Source organism: Sorex fumeus, unplaced genomic scaffold (assembly GCF_029834395.1).
Source record: "Sorex fumeus unplaced genomic scaffold, SorFum_2.1 ptg000007l, whole genome shotgun sequence".
NCBI classification, from domain to species: Eukaryota; Metazoa; Chordata; class Mammalia; order Eulipotyphla; family Soricidae; genus Sorex; species Sorex fumeus.
This window is the reverse complement of record NW_026606064.1, coordinates 63,075,633-63,094,885: the sequence shown is the minus strand read 5'-3', so window position 1 is coordinate 63,094,885 and position 19,253 is coordinate 63,075,633. Positions and strand designations below refer to the sequence as shown.

General features: G+C 44.0%; 1 protein-coding gene across 1 annotated transcript in view; it reads right to left on the bottom strand.

The window, feature by feature from the left end:
* ARHGAP21 (Rho GTPase activating protein 21) overlaps nucleotides 1-19,253 on the bottom strand; it is a 94,341-nt gene that overhangs the window by 15,250 nt on the left and 59,838 nt on the right. Inside the window, 8 exon segments of the mRNA XM_056132155.1 lie at nucleotides 404-540; nucleotides 624-688; nucleotides 4,051-4,335; nucleotides 6,131-6,256; nucleotides 8,420-8,456; nucleotides 11,530-11,632; nucleotides 11,765-11,923; nucleotides 16,363-18,232. Coding sequence (XP_055988130.1) covers nucleotides 404-540; nucleotides 624-688; nucleotides 4,051-4,335; nucleotides 6,131-6,256; nucleotides 8,420-8,456; nucleotides 11,530-11,632; nucleotides 11,765-11,923; nucleotides 16,363-18,232 — 2,782 coding nt within the window.

Sequence of the window (19,253 nt, the reverse complement as noted above, 5' to 3'; positions counted from 1 at the left end):
CCATATTCCAGTAGGCAGGGGTCACACCCACCAACTGACCCCCTGGCGCCGTGTAATCCCATCAATGGCCAAGACCCAGAGACTACAAAACCCAGCTCCTGGAAGTGTTCTTCTAACATCGTATTATCTTTCTTACTTTTGGACAAACTGGCAGGCTACCGAATGTAACCTGCCTACATGGCAGAGTCTGGCAAACTCCCCGTGGTGTACCCAATATGCCAAATACCAGTAACAATGATGGGTCTCATTCTCCTAACTCTGAAAGAGCCTTGAATATGGCCCTTTAAAATCTCAGGGCTAGGACGAAGGGGACATTACTGGTGCCTCCTCGAGGCAATCGACGAACAACAGGATGATCGTGATTGTGATCGATTAAATCCATCCATGAAACCATCACGGGTACCTTTACTGAGAAGTTTCCTCTCTGACTCCTCCTTGGGGGAGTGTGGGCTCTGTGTCTTTGGCTCCGATTTCGTACCAAGCAAAGTCTGCCGGATGCTGAGACTCTGACGAGGTGTTTTTGGCAACTGTTCTGCTTTGCTGTTGAAAGAAACGAGCCCTTCTTAGCCATGCCCTCTTTTACAAGTAAAGGGACCTGAAGGTGTGGCTGGCGGGAGTCTCACCTCATCAGACTGTTGTATTCTTTGATTCTTCGACTAATGAGATCCCTGTTTGTCACTCCAGTGTCCTATAAAATAAACAGGTGAAATTGGAGAGGCAGCTCGAAACACAAACAGGTGACCTCGACTTCATCACGCCATGGAGCTTATTCTCTGATTATTCTCCTCCCCCTACAGGCCCGAAAACAGTGCCAGCTGGGAGAAAATGCTTGAACATATTGATCTGTTGATTTTAATAAACGGACAGGAAGCAGAGAGGCGGTTTTCTTTTCCTCTTGAAAGAACAATCAGCATTTGAAAGATGTTGAACAAAATGCTGCTATGATTTGTTAATGATTAATTTACAGGGGCTGTGCGATCAAGGCACAATTAATATCAGAAGCGATAAGTTAGAAAGAGAGGAAAGCTCAAAACATTTTGTCCGCATGTTTGAAGCTGCAACTGGCATGTTCAGCCTCCACCAAGCTTGGTGCTGTGAGTTTGGTGCTGGGGATCAAATGTGAAGTTCCCAAATACAAAGCATGCGCTCCGTCCTCTGAGCTATTGCTCCAGCCCAAAACTCAGTTTTATTAAACCTCAATTTTTTTTTAATTGGCAGTGGGGGAGTGGGTAACTGTTCGGAAGTGGGGAAATTTGGACTACAACAAATGATGCTCAGGGCTAACCCCTGGGTTAGGGCTCAAACGGGGGTCAGTCTTATGCAATAAAAACACTCAACCCTGTCCGATCCCTCTAGTCAAATAGTTTAACTTTTATAATGTGCTATATAGCAAATTTGAGAGTTCACCACTGTGATCATTTTTTTTCTTACTGATTTCAATCATACGCTTACATGTGTGCTTACTATATGTGTTTTATTCATTTTCTTTTTACTATAATGAATAACACTGTACTTTATAAATACAGACTTTGGTCATTCTTTAAATTCAACTGGATCCTCCCCCACTTACTAGTTAAGCAATCATATGTTAAACTCCAAATTTTAGGTTTAGATTTAAGATTGCCTGCATTTACATTCTAGCCATAATATCTATCAGCTAGGTAACCGTGGGTGGAAATTCCTTAATCTCTCTTTGTCACCTGGTCTCCTTATTTGTAAAATGCTGATGATAATAATAGGATGCATTCCTATAGTTGCTGAGATAATTCATGAAAACAGCTGAAAATACTGCCTGCCATATGCTCTATGTTCAGCCAATTATTATAATCTAATCTATAACGCTGGGGGAAAACTACCTGTGTCTTAAGATTAGATGATGATGGTGATTATGATGAGATAATGGTTCACATAAAGTAAATGGTTACTGTCCACATACTATGCTGCATTCTTCAAAGGCATTATCTCATTCCATCCTTAAAATAGCCACAGTTCACAGATGAAGTCATCTGAAGGAATTTTAAAAAGCGACACTCTACTGACTCGTGGAATACTTGACCTCCTTAGGTGTTTATTAAATACATATTCCCTTGACCCGTTCCTTGTTCCTTAGAGCTAAAATCTATATTCAAGTCCTTGTTCACCCTGTTTACATTGCAAAAAGTCTCACGCTCTCTTTACAGGGTGGTTGTAAAACAAAGGTTGTATAGATAAAGATCTGATGTTAATTTTTAACCACAGTCAAGGTAAAGGAGAAAGGATCAGAGGAAAAAATGGTGCAAACATTTTTTCCCTATGGTACAAGTTTTCACAATTTGGCTATAGTGGAAGTGAGCAGGGAATGTAAGTTACCTCCTGCTTTCTAAAGGGGAAAAGATCATAGTGGTTGTGTGTGTGTGTATGTGTGTGTTGGTAGGGTGAGGATTACAATACTGGGCAAAAAAAAGTAAAATAACACATTAGAAAAACGTAATGGTATAAAAAAAGGTTCTCTTGAACAAAAAAGCTAGACTTCATTGTTGAATTTGTACAGTATATAGTCAAGTATGTACACTTAAAGGAACTACCTTACCTAATGAAATTCCTTTGTGTAAAAATATCTTGATGGTTGAGAGCCAGAAATGCTCAAGTTGCTAAAAATTCACCTTCATTAGGAGAAAAACTACTAATAGTAAGATTTGCTAATGCAGGTTTTCTTAGAAGTCTATTATTATATCACAATAAGCTGTATTATGTTCTTGCCTGTATAATTCCATTACCCCAAACCATAATATCAACTACTCTTTGCACTTACACAGTCATTTGTTTTGATAAGCATTTTCACTATACCTGAAGCCCCCAACATTTCTGTTTCTAAGAGGAGGTAGTAAATCTGGAATTACTTCGGCATAAAGGTAATGAAAGGACTATGCAACCAGACCTTCACCGCTTTGGGGAAGGTACCAAAGAAACTGCTGCTCTGCTTAGCAACGGTCATTTCCCTTTTTCTTTCCCCACTGACTTATATTTACTCAGTACCTATTAATGCCAGGCTTCGTGGCGGAAGCACATTCTGGAGGCAGAGAGCAGTGGCTGGCAGGGAGTTGCCATCACACTGGATGAACAGCACTGTGCCAAGTCCTCAGCCTCATGAGCCAGGTAGTCTGGGTTTGAATCCAGGATGAGTCACTTAAGCGAGTAACTAAACCTCCCAAGCCTCACCTACCAAGTGGGGCTACTAATGCACTTGCAGGGCTGTCTCAGCAACAGGCTTTCTCCACCCCCAAAAGTTGGATGTCCTAACTTGATAGTAAATTGGTTGACTATTTTGGAATTCTGGAAATGCTATTATCATAAATCAAATTTGGAAAAAATTAATTTATGAGTGTGCTGAGACCCACAAATTAAGTCATATTTAATAAAAAAAAATCCCACTTTCAGATGGTGGGGGAAACTAAGAGACGAAAAATGTTTTAAATACACACACATAAAATATATATTCTAGTTTTTTTGTTGTTGTCACTTAGTCAAACCAAAACAAAACATAAACACAGACAGCAGTAGCCTGGGATGTAGTTCAGAGGGCAAACAGCTTATTTGTATTTTTTTTAGTTTGTTTTGTTTTGGGGTCACAACTCTTGAGCACAAGAGTTACTGGTGGCAGGGCTACTACATGTGGTGCTGAGGACTGAACCGGGGTGAGTCACATGCAAAGCAGCACCTTATGCACTCTCTCTCCAGCCCACTTATTTTGAATTTCTAAAGAAGTGATCTGTTTCTTTAGGTCTTCTTAAGAAACGCACTGTGAGGGCTGGTGAGAGGACAACAGGTAAGGCGCTTGCCTTGCATGTGGCCAAGCCAGGTCAGCTCCCTGGCATGGTAATGATGTCCCTGGAGCCCCGCCACAAGTGATTCCTGAGTTCAGAGCCAGAAGTTAGCCCTGAACACAGTTGAGTGTAGTTCCCCAAACAAAACAAAACAAACAAGCTCCCCCTCCAAAAAATAAAAATAAACACCCCCAAACAGAAACATGATGCAAGGGGTGCGGGCGCCTGTGCAGTGTTCTGGACATACTTCCTCATTTAGGGTGCTGCTCTCCTGGATGGTCTTGATCCATGCCAACATATCATCTCTGTCTTCAGCCTGAAATAAGCATTCACAGTCGGATGTGGTCAGCCGAAACACATTTTTCCTCTTGGTATCGCTATAAGAGATGTCTATTAAGCAAGCATTAACACTGATGGGCTGTTCTTCTTCTGAGGGCGTCATCTGTTCTCGTTTATCCTTGTACAAGTAAAGTGAGTGGCCCCGAAGCACAACATACATCTGTTTCCATGGCCGAATGCTTCCACCAACTCGCTGGAAAACATGAAACCATTCAGGAGTATTAAATTAAATTCTGACTAAGTATTTCTGATAAGCACATTAAACAACATGTTTAATGTACATAGTGTATACCCAATAGAGATCTGTCTGATTTACATTAAATATATAATTATTATATATATGTTACATGGGCTAGAGAGCGATAGCACAGCAGTAGGGCGTTTGCCTTACAAGCGGCCAACATGGCCGACCCGAGTTCGATTCCTCCGCCCCTCTCGGAGAGCCCGGCAAGCTACCGAGAGTATCTCGCCCGCACGGCAGAGCCTGGCAAGCTCCCCATGACGTATTCGATATGCCAAACACAGTAACAACAAGTCTCATGATGGAGACGTTACTGGGCCCGCTCGAGCAAATTGATGAACAACGGGAGGACTGTGATATATATTACATATGGGCTGCAGCGATAGCACAGCAGGTAGGGCATTTACCTTGCATGTGGCTGACCCAAGTTCAACTCCTCCATCCCTCCTGGAGAGCCCGGCAAGCTACCAAGAGTATTCTCCCTGCACAGCAGAGCCTGGCGAGCTCCCCGTGGCGTATTTGGTATGCCAAAAACCAGTAACAAGAAGTCTCACAATGGAGACCTTACTGGGCCCACTCAAGCAAATTGACGAACAATGGGAGGACAGTGCTACAGTACTACATGTATTACATGTATAAACACACATGTATATATGTTGGGAGAGAAGGGGGAGAAATTGTGGGGCATAAACTCAAGTTAGGCAACATTCTGGGAGTACTGACATTGGCAAGGGAGCAGGGACGCGTGAAGGGGTTTTGGGCCATGCCCAAAACTGGTCCAGGGCTACTCCTGGAGGCACCCAATGGACCTTATGTGGTACCAGGGATCAAAGCAGGGTTGGTCGCATGTAACTAAACTCCTGTAGAATTTCTCTGGTCCCTGAAGGTTTTAAAATAAGCTACCCAAATAGTACAGGAAAATTTTATAGCAAAGTTCTTACTGCACTTAAGTCTACTTAATGAAACACAAATAATTCAACTGTTATTCAATTGAATTGATGCTTTATATAGAATATCAATTGGCAATTAATATTCAGTTGCATAACTATTTATAAAGTAACACTGTAGCACTGTAGCACTGTCCTCCCGCTGTTCATCGATTTGCTCAAGCGGGCCCAGTAACATCTCCATTGTGAGACTCGTTATTACTGTGTTTGGCATATTGAGTATTTCACGGGTAGCTTGCCAGGCTTTGCCGTGTGGGCGAGATACTCTTGGTAGCTTGCCAGGCTCTCTGAGAGGGGCAGAGGAATTGCGGAGAAATCGAACCCAGCTCAGCTGGGCCGGCCGCATGCAAGGCAAACGCCCTATTGCTGTGCTATTGCTCTAGCCCTTATAAAAGACAATTTAAAAGACTTAACTGGGAAATCCAAAATTTAAATTTTTAATCGCTGATACTGAAAATTGCTATTTTTCCTAAAAGTAATAATCTCTGCTTATTTCATAGAGGTGAAAATCTCTGCCCAAATAACAATAAGAAAAGCAAGTTCTTTTGGAAATACTTTGATTTCTGTGCTAATTGCTCAAATACGTAATGCCTCCCAGTTGATACACAGGATAAATAAAAATATTAAATTAAGTCTGTGATCAGAATTTCTGGACAAAAGATCTTTCCTTTATATAAGAAAGTAGTTTAAATAATAATGCACAAAAATAGTCCCAAAATTGAAAAACAAAAACCAACAAATCAATGCTCTTTCTTTTTGCTTCTGGATATGCCACAGTTTTCTGGCCGCACCCTTCCTACCTTGCCCTTCTCAGTGACCAGGGGCCGGAAGTGGAGCCAACCTTCTTTGGCTGCATCACTGAAAACTTCAGAGGAAGAATCTTTTCTGGACCCAGAGTCTTCGGATGATTTCTGGCTATCGGTGATCTATGGGCAAGCCAAGAAAACAAGACAATGGGAACCTTTTCTTTTATAAATATTTGTATGTTAAAATTGCTTTGCAAGGGTGGGGTGGGGGGTGAGGAGCCTTCTTAAATATCCTAAGTGAAAGCTAGTTCTGAAAAATCCTAACTTTATAAGTGACGTTAAGAAATTCTCTGGTCTTATTTAAAAAACAGAGGTACTGGGGTAGACAGAGTGAGAGCAAGAGAGAATGAGAAAGTAACTATCAACGGCACTTTTTTTAGTGACCTAAAGGAAAAGCTTAACTTAAATAAAACCCTAACTATCAAAAGGGGTCATCTTCCTGCTCTCAGGAGCTCACATTTTAGTGGAAAAGGAGAAATGATAAATTTTGAAAAAACAAGGATATGATCAGACAGTAGTGAATACCGTGTGGAGAATGTCAACTGTGAGATGCAATAATGAAAGCGTGAGCAGCAGCAATAAACTGGTGCCCCTGAGGCCAGCTCTCTCTAAGAAAACTTAAAAATTAAGTGGTGAGTCAGGAGTACCCTTACCCTTGCTAGCTGCTAGGGAGTGGACTCTGCAGGGCCAGCCCTGAAAGAGCGCCTCATGGAGGAAGGGTGGGGTGATGACATGGAATGGAAAAAAGTGTCAGTGCAGATAGGGAGGGAAAGGAAACCTTAAGGTATGTTCTTGACCTGGGGAAGGTGAGAAGAAGACAGATGAATTCCAAGATTTGGGGCTCAACAACTGGATGGACGGAAAGGAACTTAGATGGGAATGACGGGGTGGGGGGTGGGCAGTGAACCTCTGGCAACCAAACATCCTTGATTATTAGATATTTAAATGAGATTCTTATATAACCATCATACGTCAAGGCTAGCAATGCAAATTGGGGGAGGCATCTGGATAAGACCACCAAGGACACGAGAGCAGATAAGACGGATGAGAATCTGCTTTGGGCGTTTTGACAGTGAACTGACTTTGGGGCTCTCAGTTAGTGCTCAGGAGAACCAGTGTCCAGTCTCTCCCCTCCACCCCCTCACCCCCCCCACCCCTCCCGCTGTGATTCCTGGCCCAGCAGGCAGGTCAGTGCAAAGGCCTCAGGATATGATGCTGCTAGTGCCAGAACTTTCAACATTTTGACTGTCAAACAGAGGCAATTAAAGTTGCTAGCAGAAAAAATGCTTCAGGAAAGGAGAGGGAAATTATGTTGAACACAACTGTAAAGGTCAAATGAGTTAAAAGGGAAGTAGCTAGTTGTTTTGGAGCAGGATGTCAGGGTTCTTTGGCCTGAGTAAAGCCACTCTGCTGTGAGCCTGTCGAGAAAGACGTGATGGATGAAAGTGGGGGCTGTGGACAAGTTATTTCAAGGCGTTTTCAGGAAAAGTGGGAGAGAAATAGGAGTTGTAAACTAAGAGGGCTGTGGAGCTGAGAGCATTTAAAATAAATAAATAAATAAAGGAAATAGTTGAACTTGCTCATATGGGACAATCACTGCGTCACTGAAGAGAGAGACTTGAGAAAGTGAGAGCTGATGGAATGGGAAGAAGAACGTGGCTGCTTTGAACACGCAAATGGTCCAATGCGAAAATACTTAAGATGGGAGTCAGGAAGGCAGGAAGCGTGGGCATAGTACCTGCGGCTGTATTGCATAGTATTGCAGGCGATGGAAAAAGAAGGAAAATTCCTGCCACTGTGTCTACTTCTTTCAAAGTCTGAGGGAAGAATGGAAAAGACAGGCTGTGGGAGATAGGGTGGTCTATGCAGAAGGCAAGAAGTAACAATTCTAAAGTAGAACCACAAATACAATAAAACACGAGGACTGCTGGGCAGTGAAGAGCTCTGCCATAAATTGATGTGGTGAAACAAAGCACATTCCAGCTGATCTACCAGATAGATATGTTCTAAAATCATAAGTTTATAAGGAATATCTTCCAGATGCACTTGAAACAGTAAGGTTATACTTAAATATAAAAATCTTTGAAAGATCAGTAAAGAAATAAACTAAGGTAAACAAAAGTAATAAAAACTTGCTTGATTTTTTAAGAATATTGAATCCAGGGTTGGGGATGTTGCTCAGTAGCAGAGCATGTATCTTACTGGGGGAGGCAGCACAGGTGTGTGGGGGCGGAGGGGAGGAGAAGATAAAGAATTTATATAGGTATATGTATATATACCAACCTTGATCCCCTTCAGGCTAGACACGTGCTTAAAGGCCCTGTTGGAAAAGAAGTACGTAAATATCTTTAATACTGTACAAAATGCTCTAACAAATTTGCACTAATGAGCTGACATTTCAGCATCTCCATGATAAAATGTTCACTGTCTAATGGAAGTCAGAAAAAAACAGCTAACTTGGCAAGTACTTAAGAACTTTGGATTCTGTGAGACGCTTCCTAGTTAGTGACTTGATCAATGAAAAATATTTTTTTGCAGGGTGAGAGAATGTACAGGAAGTAAGGCACCCGCCTCGCACACGGTCAGTTCAATCTGTGGCACTGCATGTGGTCCTCTGAGTACCTCCAGGAGTGATTCCTGAACACAGTCAGGTGTGACCTAAGCCCCTTCCTCCCAAGTAAATGTTTAAAATTAAATACAAATATATCTTGCATAACATTAGAGTATTTTTTAATCCTTTTTGATAGAACAAAGAGAAATCTAGACAGCTAACTTTGTCTTATTTGTTAATCCAAGTCTCAAACTTGTATTTTTAGTTAACCATACTTGTAGTTACTTCAACAGTTATGAGTGACAAAGAGTTGGAGCACATGCTTTGTATGCAGGAGATCAGATTTAACCCCTGACACCACACTGACAAGTGTGACCCAATACACTGAACCAGGAGAAACTCCTCAGCACCGCCAGCTGTAGTCCAAATCCCACCCCACCCCACCCCAGAAAAAACAAAAGGAGCAAAGATATATCTATACAAGCCAGAGGTACAGTGAATACCAGAACACCACATCTACCCAATTCAACTTGTGGACAATGAACCATAAATGTGTCCAAGGAGCACTGAAGGGGCTGGATATGGGAAACCATGCACCCCGCCAAGCACATTCTCAGGGAGAATGACAACTGCTGTTCCTGGAAATGTTTAGGGCTCTGGGTTCACATTCATTATTCAAAATCATTCAACTCTAGAAGGAAAATGTGCTTTTTCTGGCTATAGTTTTAGTCCAAATTTATTTTAGGAATCTTAAGGATTCTGAAGTTTGACTGAAGAGGGCATAGTCGTCCCTCTTTCAGAAACCATTCCAAACACAGTCGCCGGAAATGCTATGCAAACCCAGTCTCCAAAAGTCATCAGGAGAGAGCCGTAACTCTGCCAGAGGATAGACAAAGAAGGGTGGTGAGAGCAATGAAGTTACATGACGGAGACAGGAAGAGAGGAACCCCACGGCTGCACACGTCACATAAAACTGCACCCCACTGTCCACCTGACAGAGTGATAACAACTTTTGAAACAACAGGAGACAGGGAGCCATGGCCAGTGACAGGCACCTCCATCATCACCTCCAAGTATCAGGGGAGGTGAGTGCAGCAGAGGCAAAGCAGAACCTGTGTAGCTGGTGCAGGGGGAAGGACACTCCCAGTGTGGTGAACGGCATCTTTTAGGGAGGTAAAGTCAAAGTTAAAAGGAGAAATTCCCACTACCTTAGGCCAGTGCCTTGGCCACACCTTGCACCTCACTCCTTATAGCCTGTTGCCTTAAAGAGCTGGTACAGAAAGAACTTATTTCATCAGAATGGAAAAGCCAATGGGAAGACTTTAAAACGTCTAGTTTAAAAAATACTGTAGGGGCTGGAGCAATAGTACAGCAGGTAGGGAGTTTGCCTTGCATGCAGCCGACCCGGGTTTGATTCCCAACATCCTATATGGTCCCCTGAGCACCGCCAGGAATAATTCCTGAGTGCAAAGCTAGGAGTAACCCCTGTGCATCACCAGGTGTGATCCAAAAAGCCAAGGGAAAAAAAAAAACTGTAACAAAAAAGACAAATAACCATTCTTTGAAGGAAAGCCCAATATATACTGACAATGTCAATATTCCCTAAACATTGTGTCAATGAAAATGGGCAAAAGAATTTAAGTATTAGGTACTAAATTTTAAGTTCCAAAATGTAGGATAATTAAATACAATGAGAATTCTCAAAACACCCCAAAAATTAATGAAAGAGATTACCTTTACCAAATGTAAAAACACTAAAAAACCACTATCATAACATTGTATGTGGATAATTAGAATACTAAATAGAACAGTCCAATGGAGAGATACTGGAAAATCTCAAGTGGACTATTTATCACACTAATCAGAAGAAACTCTAAATGAATTCAAAGTAAAATAAAATTATACACATTCACCAAGTAAACATGGAAGGATTTTACTGCTATTCTGAAGGGAAGATTTTTCCAATGTGACTCAAAATCCTGAAGCCGTAAGAGAATCCTTAAATTTTCCCAAATGCACAAATATAAGATTAATGTCTTTCTGTGACTAGAAAATAGAAAATCACATTAAAAAAAATTTAGGATGAAAAGAAGACTTGGTACGCTTATTGCAGAAAGAACTATTTTTCTTACTCTCAGAAGTCAACAGAAAATCTAGTAGGAAAATGTGCAAAGTATATGAAGACACAGTTAACAAAAAAGAAATAAGTATCTTAAGCATATAGAAAATGAAGATCAATTAACAAGAAAACTGCAAAACAATGATACCACTGACACTCATTAGATTCACCAAAATCTAAAGTTAAGTACCACACTATGTCAGGAGGGGGCAGCAGAGGCCCCGTTGGTAGGAATGCAATTAGTTTGTGGAGAGCAAGTGACAGAAAAACCATGAAATAATTCTTGATGCAGCAATTTGTCTTCCTTCCCTCCTCCTTCTTTCCCTCCCTCCCTCCTCCCATCCTAGGACTACCCCTGGCTCTCTGCTCAGGATCATGTGGTGCCATGGCTTTAACCCAAGCATCTCACAAGCAAAGCCTGTGGTCAAATCAGGCTACCCTTCTAGCCTGAAATTCATTTTTCAGTGAAATTCATATGTGCTAAGTGAACTGTCTACAAATAGGGCTACAGAAATACCATTTACCATAGGCTTATAAAAAACAGTTATTTTTGTGTACTACTGATTTTTAAAATATTCATCTTTTTAAATGCAAGGAATGTATTATACCAAGGAACAAGTCAGAAAACAGAAAAGACATCATTAAGTTCAGCACTTCCTTATGCTTCAAAATTAAGCTTATCAGCCACAAACTTATGTTTGAAACAAGAGGACCGAGACTTACAATTTTGCGTCTTCTCTGTAATCATCCAGGCCTTCATCATATGATTTTGATCGTTCTGTCTTGGAGCTGGGCTGGCCATCCAGGCTGGGGGGTCCAACAGATTCTGGAATTAAAAGTCAACATTTACAAAGGGTTTCCAGATCCTTTGACTGGTGAGAGGATGAGAGCGTGTCCTGTTGTTTAAGCTCGCACGCTCCCTGAGAGCTGCTCTGTGAAACCACCTGCAGATATGTACCCTGATCATGGGAGAGCTGGCGTCGAATCAGAGGAGCGGAAGTGGTGAGGCTGGGAGGAAGAGTCGCGATAGAGGCCACGTGGCAGGTGGAGGCCGAGATGACAGCTGAAGCAGGGATGTGGGCGAGATCATGATCAATGCTGGGGCTAGTTGGCTCATCTGTAAAAGAAAGGGAAAAAAAATATTGGCATCTGATGACCTCAGTATCATTGATGACTTAATAGAAGAATTAATAAATGTTTACTACTAAAACAACCAGATAAAAATTTAGAAGTTAATCACTAAGTACATGACATATTCACTACGTTAAAAATATGTATTAAGGTCCAAAGTGATGATAGTACAGCAGGTAAGGCCTTGCCTTGCATGCAGTTGACCAAAGTTCAATCCCTGGCACCCCCTATGGTCCCCTCAGCACTACCAGAGTGATTCCTTAGTGTAGAGCCAGGAGGAACCCCTAAGCATTGCCAGCATGGTCCCTAAACCAAACAAACAAAATCTACATTAAGGGCTGGAGGGCTGGTACTTGACTTAAGGTTCTTGCCCTGCATGCGACTGACTCTAGGTTGATCCTTGGCACCATAGATGGTCACCCCAGCAACCCCAGAAGGAATTCCTGAATAGAGCCAGGTGTGTCTCCCAACCCCCAAACCCCTATAGCACAGCGGGTAGGGCGTTCACCTTACAAGCGGCCAACATGGCCGACCCGAGTTCGATTCCTCCGCCCCTCTCGGAGAGCCCGGCAAGCTACCGAGAGTATTCGATATGCCAGACACAGTAACAACAAAGTCTCCAATGGAGACGTTACTGGGCCCGCTCGAGCAAATCGACGATCAACGGGAGGGCCTTTACCTTACCTTTACCTTACTCAGGATAAATCCAAAGAACATGATATTATAATGAACAAAATGAGCTGCTACTTATATCAATCCATGACTACCTTCAATAACTGACAAGATAACAACATTTACAGGCATTCAAAATCTTAACTTATCAGAATGGTGACAAACAGCGGGTAGAAGGTTTGCCTTGCACGCGGCCGACCTGAGTTCAATTCCTCCGCCTTCGATTCCTCCGCCCCTCTCAGAGAGCTCGGCAAGCTACCGAGAGTACCTCGCCCGCACGAACAAGTCTCACAATATTACTGGCCCTGCTCGAGCAAATTGATGAACAATGGGAGGACAGTGACAGTGATTCTCAAAGAAGTCATTTCCAAATTCTAAGTTATTGCAAATGATTGTTTCAGGATGCTAAGCAAGGCGACTGGGGTTGAGGCTTCATTTTCAAAGGATCAACTCCCCAAACCTTACCTCTCCCCCATCCCCCCAAGAAGCATCTGCGGTTTTTGTAGAAAAATGAGAAAATGTGGTTTCTAGCTGGCAGATAAACATACCCACAACAGAGGGCACTGTAGTAGGTATGATGGCTGTGTGTGCCCAGGCACACCTTCCCAGCTTCCCCCCAAATTCCCAACTTGCAATGGCATTCCTGACAAGAGGGAGGCAGGGCCCGGGGATGTGAGCAGGCCCTTCAGCGCTGGGCTTGGGGTACCTCTAAGAGACCCATAGAATCCTGCGCTCTCCCGTGAGCAGTGGAGACAGGGCAGAGGGGACTCAGGCTCCAGAAGTAAATACATGTTTACTTCTCAAGTCAATGGTGTTTGGAAGACCTGCCCCAGGTCAGCACCTGCACTTAGGGCAAATCAGGCAAGGCCATCCTTTTCAGAGAGACAGAAGCTCTTACTCAGGAGAAACCTCCTTTTGCCCATGTCAGTGCCCCTTCTTCTCTTGGTAAAACTGGAATTATTCAGATGATGTGAAGTTCAAGTTTCCCCCCACGAAGCCTGTCACTGTCAAGGGTAAAACTGTGCAAATGAATGGAGCTTCCAACAGAGCGTCTTAACGGTGGGGACTGGGTCCAACACTAGGCTTGAGGATTAACATACATTATTTCACTTCATTCTTATGGAATTCTGCGAGGTACCGCTTCATAAATGAAGAAACCAGGAAAGAGAGCTAAGTCATCTATGTGATGTCACCAGGCTCCAAAGATGGAAGCTGAGCCCAGAGGGACTATACTCGAAATCCTGCCCTTTAAATGTATCATCTTTGTTTTCCAAGAATAACTGCTCACATTTCTCACGTTTTAAAAACATCAGTGCTGTTTAGGCCAAGGGAGATAAGATGCCAGAATTATAATCTTGATATAAAACACCCCAAGACTTATAAAAAAAAAAACTCTTCAAAGAACACACTATGTAATGAAACAGCATTTTGATTGCTTGATTTAAAAAGGTCAAACATAAAAATTTTGACAAAATTCTAAGAGTTCTTTATCATTTTAATTGTCAGCATTGTAATCAAGTTGTTAAAAATGTTGCAACATTATAACATTTCCATTTCCACTTTATGGCTAAAATCAATACATGCTATTTTTTTGTTTGTTTTGTTTGGGGAGCCAAACCCATTGGTGCTGGGGGCTTCTCCCAGTTCTGTATTCAAGAGTCACTCCCACCACTCAGGGGACCATGCAGGGCTGGAAATCGAACAAGGGATGACCACACAACCGCTCAACCATCTCTAAGAACCGATTCTGACTATTATATAGTCCCTTATTTTCCCTTTCCACCTATTTTTTTTTCCTTTTTGGGTCACACCCAGCTATGCTCAGGGGTTATTCCTGGTTCTGCACTCAGGAATTACTCCTGGCGGTGCTTGGGGACCATATGGGATGCCAGGGATTGAACCTGGGTCAGTCGTGTGCATGGTAAATGCCCTACCTGCTGTACTTTCGCCCCAGTCCCATTCACCTCTTTTTTGAAAGCGGCAATTTACATTCTAGCAATAAAGTATTTTGAAACTTCTCTGTGAATCAATTTTAATCAGCATATAATAATAATTAGTTTTTAGTCTATCTTGGGCTGGAGCGATAGCACAGGGGTAGGGCGTTTGCCTCGCATGCAGCCAACAAGGCCAACCCGAGTTCGATTCCTCCGCCCCTCTCAGAGAGCCCGGCAAGCTACTGAGAGTATCTCGCCCGCACGGCAGAGCCTGGCAAGCTACCCGTGATGTATTTGATATGCCAAACACAGTAACAACAAAGTCTCCAATGGAGATGTTACTGGGCCCGCTCGAGCAAATCGATGAACAACGAGAGGACAATGACAGTGACAGTCTATCTTATTTCCATTGGTGCAGAGTAAGTGATACATCACATAATTGCAAGCTATATAAATTTTAGAGGGAAATACCTATGTCTGAAAGTCACAATTCACAAATCATTCATTAGAAACTAGGAAGGAGACTGAAAATTGTTACAAGTAAATCTAATCAGAATAGTATTTTCATTTTCAATGAATAAACAAAATGGCTTGTTTAAAATACTTTGATATATCAATACTTAAATTGGCACTGTCCTCCCATTGTTCATCGATTTTTCGAGCGGGTCCAGGAATGTCTCCATTGTGAGACTTTGTTGTTACTGTGTTTGGCATATCAAATACGTCACGGATAGCTTGTCAGGCTCTGCCGTGCAGGCGAGATACTCTCTGTAACTTGTCTGGCTCTCCGAGAGGGGTGGAGGAATCGAACTCAGGTTGGCCATGTTGGCTGCGTGCAGGGCAAACGCCCTACTGCTGTACTATCGCTCCAGCCCAATACTTAAATAGAATTATATATTGGGGAAGGGGATGGAGGACAGAACTGGGTATGAAACTCAGGGTCTCAAGCTGAGTTATATCTGTGGTTCTAGAAGTTATATAGTATTTTATATTTTAGCCAAGTTCTTTCATTAGTAACATAACTGACTTTTGTTTTATTCCTGTAATTAGGAGTAACTATGAAAACATATGATGCTGTTATTCTGCTTAGACCTCACAGAACTATGAAATAGACACAGGCTATAGACCTTTTGTATTTGGAAAAAAAAATACACAATCATTATTTAGCTGTTTCCTATAAAATATCTGGAGAATTGTAAGGTTCCATCTACAGGAAAGTGTCCTCCTGAGTTTGCCCTTAAGAGCACAGATATGAATGCATGCAATTTAGTTTGTGACTCCTCTTAATGTTTGCAAACTTGAATATTTTATACTCTTTAAAAAAAAGCACTTTGGTGGTGTGAGGTATGGGGCAGAGCTCAAACCCATAGTCAGGCAGCACATGAATGCTCATTGCTACAGACTTTACCTGGTTCCTTTGGTCAAGTGGACCACAGCAGTGGCTGATACAGACCTGCATTCCCCAGGGTAACTGTTATTGGTCAGTGGGTAGTAGGAGGGCAAAGGCTCCAACCTAGCCACAATTAGCAGGGCACTGCCCCTAATACTCCTCCATTGACCTGAGGGAACCAATATACAGATAGATAGATAGATAGATAGATAGATAGATAGGTGAGTGCCACTATAAACATGTTACCTATACTACAATAGTTCTTTGAAAAGGATACAAAAGAAAACACTTAAATGGGTACCGAATACATGGTTTGTTGAAGGTACAATGGCATTTTGGGCGCGTATTCCAAAATCGGAGTGTGAATGTACGTCCCCGTGGGATGTGTGTGGTCTGTGCGTGCAGACCACAGGCTGGGCATGGGCTCACCTATGAAGGGGATGGAGGCCAGCGAGTCCCCGGGCGGACTGCTACTGGAGCCCTTCCTCTCCTCCAGCCGCTTGATCTGCACCTCGCGGCGCGCGTCGTTGGGCAGCCAGCAGGTGGTGTCCGAGCCCGTGTCTTGGTCGTTAACAGCCAAGATGTAAGACTGATGGCGGAGGGGCTGCGGGGTCTGGCGGCCCGACGGCGGCTTCTCTCGCAGGATGACGGCGTCTTTGTTCTCGCCCGGAACCGACTGCGGGGGCTCGGCCTCGGGGACACTCAGATCCTGAAGCCCGGACAGCGACGCGGTGCCAGGGCTGTCCCTCACTGGAGGGCCGGGCCTCGGGCAGGCGCCGGGGAACGGGGCCACCTTGCCAGGCTCGGCGGGAGGCTCGGGAGCACCGTCGGCTCGTGCCCAGGACTGCGGGCTCAGGAGGCTGTTGGGATGCAAGTGGTTGGCGGGTCTTTGGTCTCTGGGGGTCGGCGCGTGCTGGGCGCAGGGCGGCTTGGCGGCGGGCGTGGAAGGCGCTTTCAGGGAGTTACTCTGGGCTTTCCCCAGGGTCGAGCGCTCCTGGGACAGCCCTCGAGGCAGGGCCGCTCCCCCGGGCGTGTGCAGGGCCCGGGCGGCCGGTGGGGCTTTGAGGTCCGGGGGCAGTTTCTTAAACGGCGGCCCGCGGCTGCCCAGTCGCCGGTGGTCGGAGGTGACCGCACTGGGCGCCACGGTGAGGTTGGCGCCGCGGAACGCTCGGTGCACGTCGGGCTGCCGCGCCCGCTCGTAGATGCCCCGCCGGTCGTCCTGCTCCGTGAAGCCGCTCCACTGGTAGGTCTGCTTCCGCTCGCCGTTGGCATCAGGCAGCTGCCCGTCGGAGCTGACCGCGTCCGCCGGCTCGGCCTGCCCCTCAATGTAGTCCCAGGAGCGAGTCCGGTGATTGCTGAACCCGATGGCCGGGGCGGTCAGGGCGCCCTGCGACGCGCTCCTGGGGCAGTACTTCATCAGCACCGAGTCCTCCAGCCGCTCCTGGGACACGCTGCGCTGGCGGATCTGGGCCGCCTGGGGCCCCCTGTCGTGTGAGGTGCTGCGCCGTCGTACCTGCTGCGCCGTGCGGTTTGGTACCACCTGGTTATAGTCCGTTGTGCTCTGAGATGCAGCTCGTAAACTATCCAGTCGCTCTTGAATCGTCCGACAACCTATGTGCAATCGCCTGTTATCAATATACTCTTTGTAAGTTTTGTAGTTTTTCCAGTCTATGTGCTGATGGGAGTTTGGAGAGTAGTGATTAACGGATACAGACGGCGAATCCCCGGTGAGCGACCGACTGCCTGAGATGCCTTCTGCATGGCCACTGTAATTGCCGGACTTAAGGAAGATCCCAGGCGCTTCCGGGGGCCGCGAGCCTGCTGTCTGATGAATCAGTTGGGCAGTGGGAACTGAGGATGGCGGTGATGTGATCCTTGACACGGTTTTTAAAGGGGTCTGCTCGTTCACGCCATACCTGACTTCTTCAGTCCTATGTGAAGGGACGGTGTGGTTGTTTCTATTACTTAACACATCTACAACCTTCTCAGAAGGTACAATGACAGTCCTCACACTTTCACTGCAGACACACACTGCTGTGTTGGACTTTGCAACGTCGGTTGGGGATGGAGGCACTTGTATTTCCATTCGATAGGCCCTGGCGGGTTGCATCAGTACGGGAGTCCCGGATTGCTGCTTGCTCGAGGATGAGTCTGGAGGAGAGATTTCAGCCGGCTGTTGTGCCACGGCAGAAGGGGCAGATGGCGTCCGGGGATAGCAAACTGGCGGGGGTTCGGGTATGTTGCGGGCATTGCCGCTGTAGGCTTCATTGCCTTTCAGGTAGGCATCTTGAGAATAGGCCTACAGGGAGATAAAATGGGGAAAAAGTCATTTGAAATTCATAAAAAGGACAATAACATCCATTCTTGCTGCCGATCTTTTACTATCCTACCCCCCTACCTCGGTCCTGAATCACAATCACTCTCAGTAGCATGCAGAAACAACATAAGGTACTTCCACATGGTTAGATAAGGGCTGGGCTCTCAAAAAGCAAACAAATGGTAGGTTTTGCAACATTCATCAGTTACAATGGCCTACTGCCCAAAAGATTTGAACTATGCCAAATCCCACCCCTCAGTCAATTAGATAAAGTCGTGTTGATTCTAAAATTTTCCTCATTCAAGTTTTATGATTTTCCAGCAGTTGGCAGGTTAAATAGCTGCCCGATAAATTCCAGCTAAAGAGATTCTAATCTTTTGCCAGAGAGCAGGTAAAAATATTAAAAATCCTTGCCAAACACATTTTAAGCACCACTGTAGTCATAAATTAAAGAAAATTTATTGAACAGGTCTCATTAATTAATGGCTGAGTCTCTGAAAATAATTCAATTTCACAAATTAAATCTCTCAACAAACATGCTGATTTCTTTAATGTTTAAGAGAATATGCATGTTTAAGAAGTAAAATATTATGATCTAAAAAATAAAAACAGGCATCCATCATGTCTTATATAATTTGTATCTTTTATGCTAGTCCAAGATTATATTGTATAATTTTTTTTGGTCCCTGTCACCTATTATCTGGGGACATTTCCCTATATAGGTAGGCATGCAGTTCAAATCATTTTTATCAACTGGAATTACCTGGCAATATTTTTAGAGCTTAAGAATAACTGAAACTGAACACAAAAACTATAAGACAGAGCCAATCCACGAAAATCAGGTTAGATGTGGGATCATATAACATATTCCCCCCCAAGCAAAACAAGCATAATTCAAGACTATCATTATAGCCTGTCTTTGCATTAAACAGCTTGCAAAGCTCAAGTGCAGCCACAAACATAACAGCAAAGTACCACAGAAAGAAAATTTTTTTAAATGCAA